At 53.2% G+C, this 15,247-nt stretch overlaps 7 protein-coding genes across 7 annotated transcripts; 1 reads left to right on the top strand and 6 right to left on the bottom strand.

Moving 5' to 3' along the window:
* Window positions 1–1,429: 1,429 nt before the first annotated feature.
* Window positions 1,430–2,554, bottom strand: PHYSODRAFT_304451 (hypothetical protein; the record flags this gene model as incomplete). Its single annotated transcript, XM_009535090.1, has 1 exon — window positions 1,430–2,554. One exon carries the CDS (start codon window positions 2,552–2,554, stop codon window positions 1,430–1,432), a length of 1,125 nt encoding a protein of 374 aa, XP_009533385.1.
* Window positions 2,555–2,971: 417 nt separating this feature from the next.
* Window positions 2,972–3,262, bottom strand: PHYSODRAFT_287100 (hypothetical protein; the record flags this gene model as incomplete). The annotated part of the gene is made up of 1 exon (XM_009535091.1): window positions 2,972–3,262. The coding sequence occupies one exon, from the start codon at window positions 3,260–3,262 to the stop codon at window positions 2,972–2,974; it is 291 nt and encodes a 96-aa protein (XP_009533386.1).
* A 1,591-nt stretch (window positions 3,263–4,853) lies between these two features.
* Window positions 4,854–6,638, bottom strand: PHYSODRAFT_519222 (hypothetical protein; the record flags this gene model as incomplete). Its single annotated transcript, XM_009535092.1, has 4 exons — window positions 4,854–4,903; window positions 4,973–5,254; window positions 5,324–6,138; window positions 6,376–6,638. 4 exons carry the CDS (start codon window positions 6,636–6,638, stop codon window positions 4,854–4,856), a joined length of 1,410 nt encoding a protein of 469 aa, XP_009533387.1.
* Window positions 6,639–6,936: 298 nt separating this feature from the next.
* PHYSODRAFT_317784 (hypothetical protein) lies at window positions 6,937–9,319 on the top strand (the record flags this gene model as incomplete). Its single annotated transcript, XM_009535093.1, has 6 exons — window positions 6,937–7,160; window positions 7,398–7,873; window positions 8,063–8,209; window positions 8,283–8,318; window positions 8,427–8,564; window positions 9,270–9,319. The coding sequence occupies 6 exons, from the start codon at window positions 6,937–6,939 to the stop codon at window positions 9,317–9,319; spliced, it is 1,071 nt and encodes a 356-aa protein (XP_009533388.1).
* A 1,260-nt stretch (window positions 9,320–10,579) lies between these two features.
* PHYSODRAFT_518367 (hypothetical protein) lies at window positions 10,580–11,839 on the bottom strand (the record flags this gene model as incomplete). Its single annotated transcript, XM_009535094.1, has 2 exons — window positions 10,580–11,594; window positions 11,694–11,839. 2 exons carry the CDS (start codon window positions 11,837–11,839, stop codon window positions 10,580–10,582), a joined length of 1,161 nt encoding a protein of 386 aa, XP_009533389.1.
* Window positions 11,840–12,132: 293 nt separating this feature from the next.
* PHYSODRAFT_519461 (hypothetical protein) lies at window positions 12,133–13,254 on the bottom strand (the record flags this gene model as incomplete). Its single annotated transcript, XM_009535095.1, has 1 exon — window positions 12,133–13,254. One exon carries the CDS (start codon window positions 13,252–13,254, stop codon window positions 12,133–12,135), a length of 1,122 nt encoding a protein of 373 aa, XP_009533390.1.
* Window positions 13,255–13,397: 143 nt separating this feature from the next.
* PHYSODRAFT_519666 (hypothetical protein) lies at window positions 13,398–14,063 on the bottom strand (the record flags this gene model as incomplete). The annotated part of the gene is made up of 1 exon (XM_009535096.1): window positions 13,398–14,063. One exon carries the CDS (start codon window positions 14,061–14,063, stop codon window positions 13,398–13,400), a length of 666 nt encoding a protein of 221 aa, XP_009533391.1.
* Window positions 14,064–15,247: the final 1,184 nt, after the last annotated feature.

Here is a 15,247-nt window from a genome sequence, read left to right on the forward strand (position 1 = left end):
TGCAGCAACAGATCTTCGAAGCTCTTTAACCTTTGCACGCAGCTCAAGAATCTTCGACCCCGGCACACAATCAGCCAACTTAGTCAAGCTGGAATGGCTAGAAGCCTGGTGATAAACAGCACTTGAGGTCAGTAGCTTATCCGAGTCATTGGCAGAGCTTTTCTTCTTGGCCAAGTACAACAGCTCTTTGTCATCGTAACTTGTCCTCGGTACGTCTTGAAGGCGCGTATTGACCCACGTAGCGACTTTTTGTTGAAGGATTCTTGCCACGAGTAGATCTCGACACGCCATTCCGCCTTGAGCAAGTCAATAATAAGACGATTCCACACCGTCCTGTCGGGAAGTACTGCCCCTTTCTTTCCAATCACCAATGCTAACCTCATAGAGGCTGCAGAGTCTGTCATTGACAAAGCCTCCTTCAGCCTCCGTTCATGAGCTGCTGCCATCGTCCTCAATGTGTTCTTTTCCGTCTACCACCCAAGCTGCTGCAACTGGTGCACCAGCACGGACTTGCTCGTTGCGTATGTAGCAACGCGACGAAGGACTTGTGCTTGGCCATCGCTGCAGACCAGCTTCGTTAACACCTTAAAATTGAGCCGAATATCTCCACTTGTCTTCGCACCGGGGGCTGTCTTGTACAACGTTGAAGATCATTTGGAAGATGGCATCAAGATCCATGAATACAAATCGCGCTGAGGAATGAGCTTTCGACGTTGAGCTCTTCGATCTTGTGCTGAAGGTTACTCGATCTGTCAGCGCATCTCTCGCTTTGAAATCGAACGCGGTGTCCAAGTTCATCGCTTTCGCGCACTTGTCGCTCCAGCCTCGATTCGATGCGCTGCGATGTCGTTTCCAACTTCATGTCCAAATCTGAAATGCTTCTCCGGCACAGGTTATAGCGCCAATCTGCATACGCCTTCAGTTCCTGGCGCGCTTCTGCCACGTCGTCCCTTGATTTATTCTGAAGGCTCCGCTCAATGTTTCGAATAGATAATTCGCGTGAGGATGTCAGGTGACCTGACATCCTCATATGGCGGTATTGGTATTGGACCAATATATTTTTTCCGATCCCTGACTCAGGTCCATTCGTTGCGCTCGCAGTTGCCTCTCAAAACTCTCTCGCATCTGCTCGCTCTCCGAGTCGAACTTCTGTTGGAGTTCTTGAAGTTGAAGTTGAAAAGCCTCTTGCTGCTTCTGAAGCTGGTCTTCTTGGTGTCTTGCGCGTTGTCCAGCTAAATCCGCCTGCATCGCGATGAAAGCTTCTTGCATCTGGTGCATTTGTGTCTGCAAATGATGTTCGCCAACGTGCGTCTTCTCCGCTGCTGCATTGGTTGTTGCAGTGCCTGTACAATCGCTGGCTCTCGATTTCTTGCTGTTGGGGACTCGATGATCGACGTACAGCAAAGTCTTCAGAGCGTCGTTCAGTGGCTTAATCACCACTTGGTTGCGATGGGTTACAAAGACGTTCAGGAACTCGCTGCTTAACGCCTCCCGCCAGAGGTGGATCTCGACGCGCCAGGAACTCCGCGAGAATGCGGCTGTAGACAACCTTGCTAGCGACGGTCAGACACTGATCACCCATCACCAGAACCAGCGTCTTCGAACTTGCCGTGACATCTTTGGCAAGTAGCTGCGTCAAAAACTCGGACAGGACGGTCGGCACCATCGTCGCGGTCTGCTTGCTTAACGCCCATCCGTTTTCAAGCAAGGCCTGAGCTTGAGCAGTGGTGGCTTCAGAATGCATCGCCACCTGCCGCTGTACTTTAGCGGAACCATTCCCGCACACCAACTTGGTCAACGCTTTAAGGTCGACTCCAACGTTGATCGGTGATTTCGCCCCTTGAACCTTATTGTACAATGAATAACTTCTTGCCAGCGTTCCCAAAATGTCGTCAAGGTTCATCAATATGAACCGCTCCTCACCGCTGGCACCTGATGGAGAACTGCACACTGTCGTGGTATCGACTAGCGCTCTAGTCGCTGAATCCCCGGCGAGGGTAACGCTTCCTTGGGTTTCACCCTTCAAAATGTTCTTGGCCAAGCCACCCAGGAAGAGATTCTGAAAGCTTGACCCGTGCTTTAATCGTAGCGAGTCCGACACCTCCGAGCCTTTGTCTCGAAAGCAGTACAACTGCACAGACCATCCGGCCTCGAAGTATATCTCCACACGATTGAGAACGGTGTCGGTTGGCTCTCCGCCTACGAGCACCATGGTCTTCTTCCCGATTCCCAGAGCTCCATTCGTGTCGTCTGCGAGGTTGCGTTTGAGCAGATTTTCCAGCGTACGGTGCTCGGGCGCGCTTTTCGCCCTCACGTCCCAGCCAGCGTCTGGAAAACTCTTAATGTCCTCCGCGGGTAACTTGTAGTGCGTGCCTCGAAAGAAATTTGGCTCGCCGTGAGGGTGGGAGAGCAGCTCGGTCAGCTTGTGAGCGTCAATGGGAAATTCTTGAGCCAAGTCTTGAGCCGAGAAATCGCTTCGGAGCGCTTCCATGTGAGCGCGTTCGTCGTGGTTCAGTGCATTGAGGTCAGCGAACACGAACCGCTTCGGCGGCATTGCGGTTGCTGCACCTCCGAGCGAAAATACAGGAACGGGTCAGCGAGTACGCTTGTCGTCCTATCCCCCGCAGCGTGGTGGACAGGATTGAAACACATGGTGAATTGTCCGCAAGTTCACCGCAAGTATTAATACCGTCAACTGAACCTACGGTCTTGCACTAAACTTGGGCAACTGTCTACAAGTAGTTCGGCTCTGCATCGACGTCAGATAAGAAAACTTCTAGTAGTATGTGCTACGTACTCAATGATCCTCACTCTTCATCAAAGTGTTATCGCAGCCGAATCGTGCCATTTCCTTCTCAAATCACTTGCTGGTATTACCCAGTATGAGGCTGCCAACGACGGTGCCAGATATCGCGCCGATTGCAGCCAGAACCAGGAGAGCCTGAGCCCACTTCGGCAGCCGCTTCTTCGCCTATAAAGCATTTTGCGATGATTGAGTCGAAGTAGTTGACGTTGTTGAAGTAGTCGAAGCAAATTCTGTCCTCCCCAGCATCTCGTCGCTCCAGAATGTAAAAACCGGTATCATTCTCTCTTCGTCTCCCTTGGTGTGCGGTTTGTGGCTTCCCCTGAGACGGCGAACATTCTTGCCCGCGTTCGAGTCCAGCGCAGGAGCGACATCGTAGCTTGGAGCGGTATCTTCGCCACGAGTCAAGGTCATGCCACTTGCGACGACGATAAGAGCCAGGCAGAATATGAGGAGCATTGTTGTCTTGAGAATGAAACTTTGGGAATGGAGGGTGCTCTTGCATGGCCGGCCCTCAGCAGCAGTAGTTTACTACCACAAACTTGACGTGGTAGCAGCGTAAACCGGTTGGCGTCTTGTAGTTTCTGCAGTGCTGGTTCTACAGTACCGGCGTCTTGTCAATCTACTGTACAATTACACTCAACCCCCCCATCCTCGAATTCCTATCGTCATTGCTCTTAATAATAATAACAGCGTAATCGACTCAAGGTTGAAAGACTGTGACAAAGCGTGAATGATTCGCTCAAGGTCTGGCACTACGTGCAATTTTGAGTAGAGCATGCCACTAAAACGTGGCACTAACCCACTAACCTTGGCTCGTTTGTAGCTGACCTACCTTGAAATTGCAAGACGGAAAGACGATCGATGGTGCTGACCAGTGCTCCCCAACGCGCCTGGGCAGTTCGGATGTCTCTCCAAGTCGAGTACCCAGGAAGCTACTCGGACTAACGACTCGGACACTACCTGGTTCAGTTGTATAAGGTTATCAACAGGAGTAAAGTCTTAACTTGTACCTCCGTCCTATAAAAATGGATATACGTGCGTTGTTGCAGTTGGCTCCAGAAATGCAGCGTGCGCTGCGGCATGTCTAAATCTCGTGCGCGTTTCGTTTGTTGTTTATCAGTATTTATGCTGCCTCAATCCCCAGTAAAAAGTAAAATTTTGAAGAAGTTAAAGTTTAACGCAGTCCTGGCATATCCTTGTCCGCTTCAGCATAAAATACAGTCCTACAATTCCATTTGGCACTAAAAGGAGGAAATCACGTCATAAGCAAACCATCAACACGTCTTAAGGTGCTGTCAGCAAAGAAAGCGTAGTTGTGGAGACGTGGCAATTTTGCCGCAGAAAACATCAACAAAGCAGGTTTACGACCGTGCCAAGTCAAATTTTGGCAGTAAACGGTTGCTGAAAGGCGACCATTGCTAGCATCTTTCATACTCGAAATTTCATCGGAGACAACAATGCGCCCCAGCTTCTTCGTTAGCGCCATTTTATTGCGAGTGGCGTGGGCTGCACTCGCGCTGGAAACGTGATCCAGACAAACAGCGTTGCTTCACCGTTACGGGCCAAGGTTATCACTCCGACAATAAAGTTCGTCGCCTCAGAGGAAGCCCAGCACTTGACGAAGAGAGAGCGGTGCCTGTTGGTGCGTTTTGGGGTGCTGCAATGATGAACAGGGTGGACTCAACGACTTCGACGCTCAGCACTCAGTCATCGCAGACAATTTCGCACGCGGTGCAGGAGCACATACCGTTGCCCAAGTGGGTGAAAGCTCTCCTGGTTCTCGGTAGTCTAGGGGTGGTGTCTGGTGCTGTTGTTGGTAGTGTCAAGATGGAAGACGCAATAGTAGGAAGTGTGCACAACTGACCCCGGAAACGAATTGCTACAAAATGCGAAGATTAATTCGTAAGCGTGCATATCAAAGAACATTAATTTTGTGCAATTGAAGAATTTAAAATCGCTGAGGTGTCACGTTGCTGTTTCCTGTAGCAGCGAGCTGATTGCCACCTCTGAGCTCCTTTTAATTCCCTCCCGCTCTCCATTTCAGGCATTAATCCTTGCGTGGATGCAGCCATGAGAACTTGAAGCTAAAATCAGCACCTAACAGCACCAAAGCCGAAGTTCAGATAGCAAGTCCCTCAAAGATGGTAAGTGGTGAGCTTTACTTACCAAGATGCGTCAGCGAGACCTGCATGATGTAGACAAATATCAAATTGAGCTTGGTCTGGACCACTCCCGCGTGCACGTCCAACACGAAGGCTAAGTGCTGCAATGGCGAGTATCCCAGCTTTATCTTGAGCAGCAGCATCAACGTAATAAACGATCCGAGCTGCAACACGCTATAGAGTAGGGTGCTTCGCAATCCAGACGAGACCTGGGCACTCGATAAACCCGCCAGCGAAGGGTAGTAGGCGCTGTTGTGCATCTGAAACAAGATGAGTTCATGTAGGCCTGCCATGAAGAGCAAAAGTAATAAATGAGTCTAGCCGCCTGAACGTAAAATAAATTACGAGCCCGTACAGTAGACAAATGGCAGCACCGCTTCGACGTACTCCACCAGCACCAGGTACTCTGCGATAAAGAGCACGTGCTTGGTCTTCCTTATAAACATGCTCCGTTCTGTCGGCGTAAGAATGTCGTCCAGTTTCAGATCGTTGTCAGAGATTGTTGGCTGTTTACGATAGCGGTTCTGGGGGTGGAACGGGAATACTCGCGCTGTTTGCGACACAATCCACTGTCGACTCATGTACGCGTCCTTCATCTTCGGAACGTAGGAACCACTTTCCGGAGCTTCTGTTGGTTTGGGTGCCGGGGTGGTTAGAGCCAGGCACGGGTCGTTCACTTCAACCTGCCCACTCTGAGCTTTCGCCTGCGCCTCAGCGGTCATCAAATGAGCCGCCACCTGCACGAAACTCTCCGTAGCCAGCGGGTGATCACGCGGGATTTTGGCCATCAGCGCATTCACGTCCTTGAAAATCTCCACGATATCGAGCATCGAGACCCAGAACTGCACCAAGTCGACGACCATCACGGCAGCCGTCGACGCCCAAGACGATGCGGTCTGGAGCACATTCGACACGTAGAGGGCGTTGTAGACCTCCACGACGAAGATAACGCACTGCGGCTTCTGGTCGTCGTCATCGCCCAATGCACGACTGATCCAGTTCTTGGCAATGATCTGGATTATTGGCAACACCGCGACGAAAATCACCTGGTTCCAGCCTGTGAGAGACACAAACCCATAAATGTACAGCGGGTAGACGAACGGGAGCGTCGTTTGGCATTGGTACACGACGAGTTGGCGCTGCACCTCGACGAACAAGGACGGATCGGCCCTCCACCGAGGCCCCGAGATGTACGTGAAACAGCCCCCAACGACCAGCACAAACGGTGGACCGACGATCAGCAGCCCGAACGGAAGAGGGAAGTAGGTCAGAGCGCAGAGGCCGAAGATGAAGAGGCTGGAGACCGTCGCCGCCAACACCGAGACGACGGCAATCTGCCGGTTCGACAGCTTGAGCTTGGGAGCGCCGTGGCCCATCTGCAGCAGCGCCGACACCCCCATGAAGCACATGACGGCCCACGATCGAGCGAAAAAGACGCCGTTCCCGTAGACGCCAGCTTCAGGTGGGGCCATAGGTGGAACCTCCTTTATCAGACTGAGGAAGAGGCATGGGAGGGGTGTCAACACGCACACGAGGAGCAGTCGAAGTGTACTCAGTTCCTTCATGTAATGACCGAGCTGCTGCAGTCGCTGGTCCGAGTAGCTCCCTTGGTACTCCACCTGGAGAGACATCCATGCCTTCACCACGCGTTGGCGAGCGCTACTCAGCATCGTGATTATTTTTTTTCTACACTCCATGCCCTCTATTTTTACTACGGTACGCCCGTATTTAGAACCTGCATATTAGTGGTTGGCACCGCCGCTTCAATGGGTCTATTCATCATTGTAAGACGGCCTAGCAAGAACTATCGAGCTCCCAGCCTCTTCAGTCATAGCCACTCAGACAAATTTGGAGCTGGAGACGCCAATAAAATTAGCTCGTTGCTGCTTGCTTAGTACTATCTACAACGCCTGTGCGAGATCAATCACGATGCTGAGTAGCGCTCGCCAACGCGTGGTGAAGGCATGGATGTCTCTCCAGGTGGAGTACCAAGGGAGCTACTCGGACCAGCGACTGCAGCAGCTCGGTCATTACATGAAGGAACTGAGTACACTTCGACTGCTCCTCGTGTGCGTGTTGACACCCCTCCCATGCCTCTTCCTCAGTCTGATAAAGGAGGTTCCACCTATGGCCCCACCTGAAGCTGGCGTCTACGGGAACGGCGTCTTTTTCGCTCGATCGTGGGCCGTCATGTGCTTCATGGGGGTGTCGGCGCTGCTGCAGATGGGCCACGGCGCTCCCAAGCTCAAGCTGTCGAACCGGCAGATTGCCGTCGTCTCGGTGTTGGCGGCGACGGTCTCCAGCCTCTTCATCTTCGGCCTCTGCGCTCTGACCTACTTCCCTCTTCCGTTCGGGCTGCTGATCGTCGGTCCACCGTTTGTGCTGGTCGTTGGGGGCTGTTTCACGTACATCTCGGGGCCTCGGTGGAGGGCCGATCCGTCCTTGTTCGTCGAGGTGCAGCGCCAACTCGTCGTGTACCAATGCCAAACGACGCTCCCGTTCGTCTACCCGCTGTACATTTATGGGTTTGTGTCTCTCACAGGCTGGAACCAGGTGATTTTCGTCGCGGTGTTGCCAATAATCCAGATCATTGCCAAGAACTGGATCAGTCGTGCATTGGGCGATGACGACGACCAGAAGCCGCAGTGCGTTATCTTCGTCGTGGAGGTCTACAACGCCCTCTATGTATCGAGCGTTCTCCAGACCGCATCGTCTTGGGCGTCGACGGCTGCCGTGATGGTCGTCGACTTGGTGCAGTTCTGGGTATCAATGATAGACATTATCAAGGTTTTCGAGGGTTTGAGCGCACTCATGGCCAAAATCCCGTGTGATCACCCACTGGCTAAAGAGAATTTCGTGCAGTTGGCAGTTCGCTTGATGGCGATGGAGGCACAAACAGATTCTTGTAATGAACAAGAGGAAGCGGAAACGTTGGCCATTAAGCAAGCCGCTAGCGTGGCCGGACCTGTACAAGTTCGAAACGCGAGGTACACATCCGACTTGGCAGATTTGTTACTGAGAGAGCCGGGCTGCTATCGCAAGTGGGTTCCATCCATAAAATCTCGAGTGTCTCCGCTTCATCAACTGACGACAGCTAACGGCCGTCACGATCTTGAACTCGAGGCCATTTTCTCACAAGAAGAACGGGTTCGCTTCATTCGGAAGGCCAAGCGTGTGCTCTTCATCGCAGAGTACCTGCTATTGGTCGAGTACGTCGAAGTCGTGCTGCCATTCGCCTACTGTACGTCTTGAGTTTCTTAGATTTTTGTGGCCATCGTACTCACATGTGCCTGCATTTGTTTTCTTCGTGACAGGCCTACACCAATTTATTCTATTTCACATGCACAACGGTGCCTACTACGCTTCGTTAGCGGACATCTCAAGGGCCCAACTCTCGTCCAGACTGCTGAGCACTCTGCTGTACAGCTTCTTGTAATTCTTGTCATTTCTCATGTTAGTGCTGGTGCTGAAGCGAAAGCTGGGGTATTCGTCACTGCAGCAGTTGGCATTCGTACTGGACGCGCACGCGGGCGTTGTTCAGACGAAACTCAATTTGATATTTGTCTACATTATGCAGGTCTCGCTGACTCACCTCGGTAAGCCCCGCTGTTTTAGTTGTCTTTGGAGTTATTGTGGAAACCGATTAGATTGCCCGAGCGGATTAGCTGATAAAGCAGCGTTCATGAGAGATTTGACTGGTACTAAATCGGGGATACTTATGATTTCATATGGCATTGGTAAGGGTATAAATCGGTGTAAGGTTAATAAAATGGGGGTTGCCTCATTACCCGCCAGAAATACGACGAGCGACCACTTACCGCCACGAGCTGAGTGATTCGCGTACCTACTAACGAGAAATAGCATCGCGTGCATTAAATACGCTTCTGTGAGCTTCGATCTGTACTGCATTCTATTTATCAAGTTCTGAAGTCATGTATTTGCGCTGTCATTTCTCGTCAGCATTAGCGTTTGTCGGTTTTACGTTAAATCGGCCACCGAATGCCGTGTGGGTGTCGGACATTCGGGCTGATTAGCAGCCAAATCAGCCGTCCCGGGCTTTGTAAGCCGTGGAGCAGCTAAATCAGCTTGCCACATGGCGTTGTAGGCATAACTGACCGCTCTGTCAAATCAGAGTACAAATCTTAGTCTGTCGATCTAATTAGGAGGTCGGATTTAGCAAATCAGACCCGATTAAGCTTAATCATCTGCTTAATCAACCGATTTATATCCCAATTAGACAATCTAATCGGTTTCCACAATAATTGTTTTTGAAAGCGCTGGTTACTTGTTACTACTGCCAGGGACTGATTTCAGCTTTAAGTTCTCGTGGTTAAAGTCCACCAACGGTTAGAAACCGCGAAGCTAGGATAAATCTAAGGGCGAACTTGCCGCTTGGCGATGTCCGGACAGAGCTATGGCAGAGCTAACTTTCGCGTAGATTAATCGATCACCACACGACGCCATCGTTGTTGGATAGAACAGAGCACTCTCATAAATACCGAGTCGAAGTGAGACCCTGATAATACCAAAAGAAAATGACGTCACTGATGGAAATTTTCACGCACTGTAGAAACCGAGAATGTAACTGCCAGCCATAATCCTACAGATGCTTTTCAGCTAACCGCAGTTACCAATTATCTGAACCAACGGTTCCTCTCGTACTTGGTTGAATTACTGCTTAGACAACGAACTCATCAGTAACTTTGATACTCGTACGGCTTGCATGTACACGGCAAGTTGACCGGAAGCCTTCACGCAGAGCTCAGTGGCTCATATTTTACCTTCTCGATGTCGGCAGAATAACGTTAGATATCAGGCTGGTACGGTATTATTGGTAGGCTCGTGCTTTAGTTATGAACTTGCTAGCCACAGCAATGGCACGTTTGGGGTGGGCCCAAAGTCAGGGACGAATCGTCGAGACCGAAGCAAGTGAGGCTCTGATCACACAGTCATGAGTTTTCTTTTTTTTCAATATGGCTATCTGTTACGAGAATCGTTCAGACTACGCGTATTATAGTGTTAATTTAACACTGTTAAAAAAATTCTGAATATACAGAGCCAATTTCTGTATGAGCGATCCAGCCCAGTTACCGCGTCAATTTTGACGCAAATGACTTCAAACTTTCAGAGTATGCTTGTATTGCTCTAAAGAGGGATAGCAAACGTCCAGGAACCCCGCTCGCGCAATCAGAAGCTAAATAACACCACCTTACTTATACTTTTGATCACACCACTTGCGCCCCCTTGTGGATCACCTACTTCACGGACTTGAGTGCTGAAAAAAATTGTACCCGCGTGTTGCACACGTTTAGAGGGGCTGGTTGGACCACTTGTAGGGCTAAATCATTCGTATTGGTCGAGAAACTGGCCAGCACTGTACAAGCCGATGGTGTCTTCCCTATCGATCAGCGAGTGTGTGCGTTGAAGACGCTTTCGAAACTGAGTAGCACACGTACCTGACGAGAAGACCCTTCGTGCAGCTAAAGGCGTTAAGAATGCGCTCGCATTTTCGGGTTTAAGATGTGCAACTTCGCGCGATGTAAAAAACAGTGCCGAGAGGGTCTTCACAGAGTTACCTGCGGTTTCCTGTCAATTGAAGAAAGCAATATATTCATTGATCGATAAAGCACGAAGCAATGGCAACGACCGCGACTGATGTCGCCAGGATTCCAATCAAATCTACACCAAAGCTAGACGTGGATAACCACGCTGTGACCTTGTGGATTATGAGCACCACAAGCGCTGCTCTCCAGTTCTTGATGCCGCTCTGAACTTCATTTTGTTTAAGGAGATCGTCCACCGCGTCGAGCAACGTCGAGTTCACTTGATCATTGTCTTTAGTAACATAATCGTAAGTAGTAGCTGTCTCCCTCCTCCAGCGAGTCAGCTCTTTGTCAAGACGAGAGCGTTGATACTCGTACATATCCTGCTTCACGCACTCCGACAACTCCTCAATACTCGATAGCGCCGCTGCCACTTCACTTGAGCAAGCCTTCATGTGCTTATCAACAAGCTGTTCATGACGCTGGTGCAGAAATGTCGTGGACTTGAGATGTTCACTCAGCCGGGTCTGGAACTCTTCGTCTTGGTGGTGAAGCTGATACTCAAACGCCTCCTTCTGCTGCTGAAGCTGGAGCATCATCTCCTCGTGTTGCCTATAGCGCTGGTTCTCTGAATCCACTTCCATAGCGAAAACCTTCTCCTGCAGCTCGTGAATATGTTCATACAGACTCGGTAGATTGCAGTTCAGCCGTGTGTCTTCGATAGAAGTTTTCATGGCGTCGCCGACTGGGAATTCGTGTCGGGAAGCAGCTTTAGCGGTGACCATCATCTCGTAGTCGCCCGAGATCTCCTTGATCAGACCCCTGACTAAGCTGTCCACGTAAGTGCACTGGAAATGTGACGGGTTCTCCGCTGCCAATAGATCGTACACCTTGGCGTCTCGGTCTCGGAAGCAGTAGCACTGCACGCGCCAGCCAGCCTCGAAGTACTTGTCCACGCCATGCAGGACCGAAACGGCCAGCTTCCCAGCCACAAGCACCAGCGTCTTCATCTCATCCGTGGTATCACTCCGCTTGGGCTTGGGTAGATGCCCGAGTGTTCGATGCTTGGACGCGCTCTTCGGTCTCATATCCCATCCAACAGCTCGGAAGGCCTCCACGTCCTTGAGATTCAGGTGGCAATAGCTCCCGTGGAAATGCTTGGTCGCTCCGGCAGGATGCGACAGCAGCTCTGTCAGCTTGTACGCACTAATGGGGGAATGCTTCGACAGCTCTGCAGACGAAAAGTCCTTCGAGTGCGAGCGCATGTAGGCGCACACGTCCTGGTTCAACGCATCGAGGTCTGCGTAAATATACCGGGTCGACGGCATCTCCCGAAGAATTTGGCAGTGCCTCTCCGCGCCGGAAGGGAGTGATGGGCTCCAAGAAGCTCTCGAGCCACGAGACTCGAGCATTTGTCGCATCCACCAGGTTCTCAGCATTGGAAGCTTGTCGCTCAACAGCCGACGCCTTGACCTAGCAACTGGTTTGCACAATAAGCAGGAGCATATGGTTGTGAGTTCATCATGCATTACGATACCGTTGCATCTAACGGGGTTTGTGGGGGATTGAAACCTCCTTCTGTGTGACTGTCTATGATCTGCTTCAACATGAATGGCAGGAGTTAAGTGAGCTTCTTGGCGACGCCCAAGTCAATATGCACCAGGCGCACACTGCCGAAGAGTCTCTCGGGGAGCTCCTCCGGGTTCTGGCCCTCCAGCACAAAGCCCATGTCGATCACCAGCTTCTTCGTGTAGCCCGAGACGAGCCCGACCACGCGGTTTGCGACTGCCGACGAGCCAATGTCGACGTCCAGCTCGAAGTACTGCTTGCCGCGGAAGTAGGGCTGGCGCAGCTTCTTGCCGATCAATGCTGGGGTGGAGCCCACGGCCTGGCGCACGATGAAGCTTCCCTCCACGATGCAGGGAATGAGCTTGAAGCGCTCGTTGCGGAACTCGTCCGAGCCTTCCAAGAAGTCGGCCATCAGCTCGGTGGCCGGCGAGCCGTCCGTCAGCACGGAAGGGTGTGGCACCTGGTAGTACAACACCAGGTTGATGCGTGGGTTGCCGGGCACCACGAAGTTAATCACGAACGTGAACGGCATCTCCGTTCCCTGCTCCTCGTGACGTTTCAGCTCGCGCTGCACAGGGTTGTCCGCGCGCGAGGCAATGTGTTCAACAGCTTCCGACGACTCGTACAGGTCCATGCCGACGAGCCGGAAGTACGGCGACTGAGACGGGATCTTCCGGCGGTCAGTCAGGTAGTCGGGGCCACGAACCATCATCGCTCCACCATCCGGCTCGGCCCACATCGACCGCGGGACGTTGCTCGGGAACTCCTCGAGCTGCGACACCGGCGCTTCAGCATCTCCCGCAGCACCAGCAGCACCTTCTCCCTCCTGTGCCGTCGCGATCGCCTGCTGCTCCTCCGTAGACGCCGCGAGCGCAGCCGAGAACTCCTCCGGAACATTGGGGCACACGTACTTGCGCGCCTCCATCACGTCTCTCAGTCCCGTGAGTGACAGCACCTGCTGCCGCACGTACAAGTGCATGACGTTCAGGCGCTGCAGCAGCTGGCCCTCCCACCCCTGCGGGTCCAAGTGCACTACATTGGTCACCATCGACGTGAGCTCGTCGCCTTGGGTCACGCTCAGCGCGCGCGGAGAAATGATGAAGCCGCCGCCCTTACACGTCGCGCGCACCACGCCGTGCGTCGGCGGACACTCCGGGTGCAGCGCGCTCTGCATGCAGATGACGTACGAGCCGTCCTCGGCGCGCCGCCAATACCGCAGCAAGCACAGGTCCCTCGGCGCCAGCCAACTACCAGCAGCAAACAACACAACCATCGTCAGTGAATACAATACCAACCATAATAAAAACTCTTTGCAGCTTACATGGGCCACATCCACACGGGTCTGTAGACGATGTGGATGATGTCCGAGTGGTCGTCGATCGTGTGCACGACCTCGGCCCTCTCGACGGACGCGTCCCAGACCGGGTAGTTCTTGATGCCCATGAGGTAGAGGAAGATCTCGGACGGCGAGCCGTCCACCACCTGCAGCGTCTTGAAGCACGGCACGGCGCTCTTGGCGCGCGCGTTGGACAGCGTCCAGAGCGCGGCGGCCACCACCAGCAGCGTGAGCAGCACGGACACGACGAAGCCGCCGCCGCCGATGTGGCCCGCCAGGAACGTCACGAGCCCCGCGGACGCCGTGGACAGCAGCACGTTGTTGAGCGGCTCGGAGGACGAGGAGGGCGAAGAAGCCCCCGCGTCGCCGCCTTGCTCCTGCCAGATCTGCATGCCCGCGAACAGGTCCACGACCTTCCACGAGGCGGCGAACATGGCCCAGGACCGCTCCAGCTCGCTCAGCAGCTTGACGGTGCTGGGGACGTCGGAGGACGCCGGCTGGCCGCCAAAGTCCGCGCGCAGGATCGGGGCGGACGCGCGTTGAGGGTGTAGCACTGGTCGGCCGCCCCCCGGGGGCAGCAGCGTCGCGCTCGTGGCGCGCGGCTCCGTTGCGGTCTGCGTGGACGTGAGGGAGGACAAGGAGCGCATGGCGTCGGGCGGCTCGGGCGCGGACACGGCCGACTTGAGCGCGGGAGGCGCGGGCACGGTGGGAGTGGAGCGAGGGGAGGACGAGGCCGACGCGGACTGCGCAGGGCGGCGGCGGGCCGAGTCCTCGGGGAGCTCCATGTCGGTCGGGCGCTTCGTGTGCTGACTGATGCCCGCGAGCGTCAATGGCGACGAAAAGTGAGAGCGGAAATGAGAGTTGATTTACCTGTTTAATGGGATAGATGTATTTGTATTGAATGAACCTAGCTGATGGACGAGAACTTGTAGAAACGAATGGGATTCAAGTGCTGCATATTCGACGCGGCGGCGCCTCGTCGACGTGAGGATACATTACGCTGTGAGACAAAATGGGCATATGGCACTCGTGACATCATCAAAACCGGCGGATTGCGGTCAGACCACTTCAACCAAAGTCACTTCAACTTTGCTACATGCGGGCGATGGTCAACTCAACCGCGATTGATCTGAAGTGACTAAATGCTGTGGTTGCTGCCCCCAACGCTCGCTCACTTTTCCTTTTTCACCCGGTCCACGAGCATGGCGAAAAGCAATCGGCAACACGCAGCGAAGGCGGTGAACCAGCGCGCTGAAGCTGATACAACGTCTGTGCTGGAGGCGAGATTGGCCAGGCTCGAGGAGCTCTTGCTGGCGCACCAAGAGCAGGCCGCAGCCCACGAAGATTCGATGCCTCGGCTTCAAGCGCTTGAAGAAAGAGCAAGATGACGCAGCAGGCGCTGAAGAAACTCGGCTGGATGCTGGCGGAGCGCTCTCATGACGAGGTTCGGTTTAAGATGTTATCGCACTATCGCAACTTTCTTCTCGAGGCAGCGTCTGCCGATGATGACGAGACGGTGGCGCAACGGTTGAAGGGCCTTCACACCACCGAGCTTGATAACGATGCTATCGAAGACGCGCGGAGCTTGAACGACTACTGCTCGCTCTCCGACGGCCTCCCGAGTATTGAATCGGCGCGAGAAGCCGTAGCCTCTGCGCGATCGGCCAACTACGACGAGCTCTTTCGTCGGCTTTATAAACAAGAGCCGCCAAAATGGCAGTGATGCTATGTCGAGTCCCTCGTGTTCTTGGCTTTCTCTTCCAAGGCAAGCACTACAGCGACCAAAGTAAGCTGAAGTAGCTACCAGTAGCTGCTAAACACTTATAAAGTG

The sequence above is a fragment of the Phytophthora sojae genome, assembly GCF_000149755.1.
Source record: "Phytophthora sojae unplaced genomic scaffold PHYSOscaffold_8, whole genome shotgun sequence".
Lineage (NCBI taxonomy): Eukaryota > Oomycota > Peronosporomycetes > Peronosporales > Peronosporaceae > Phytophthora > Phytophthora sojae.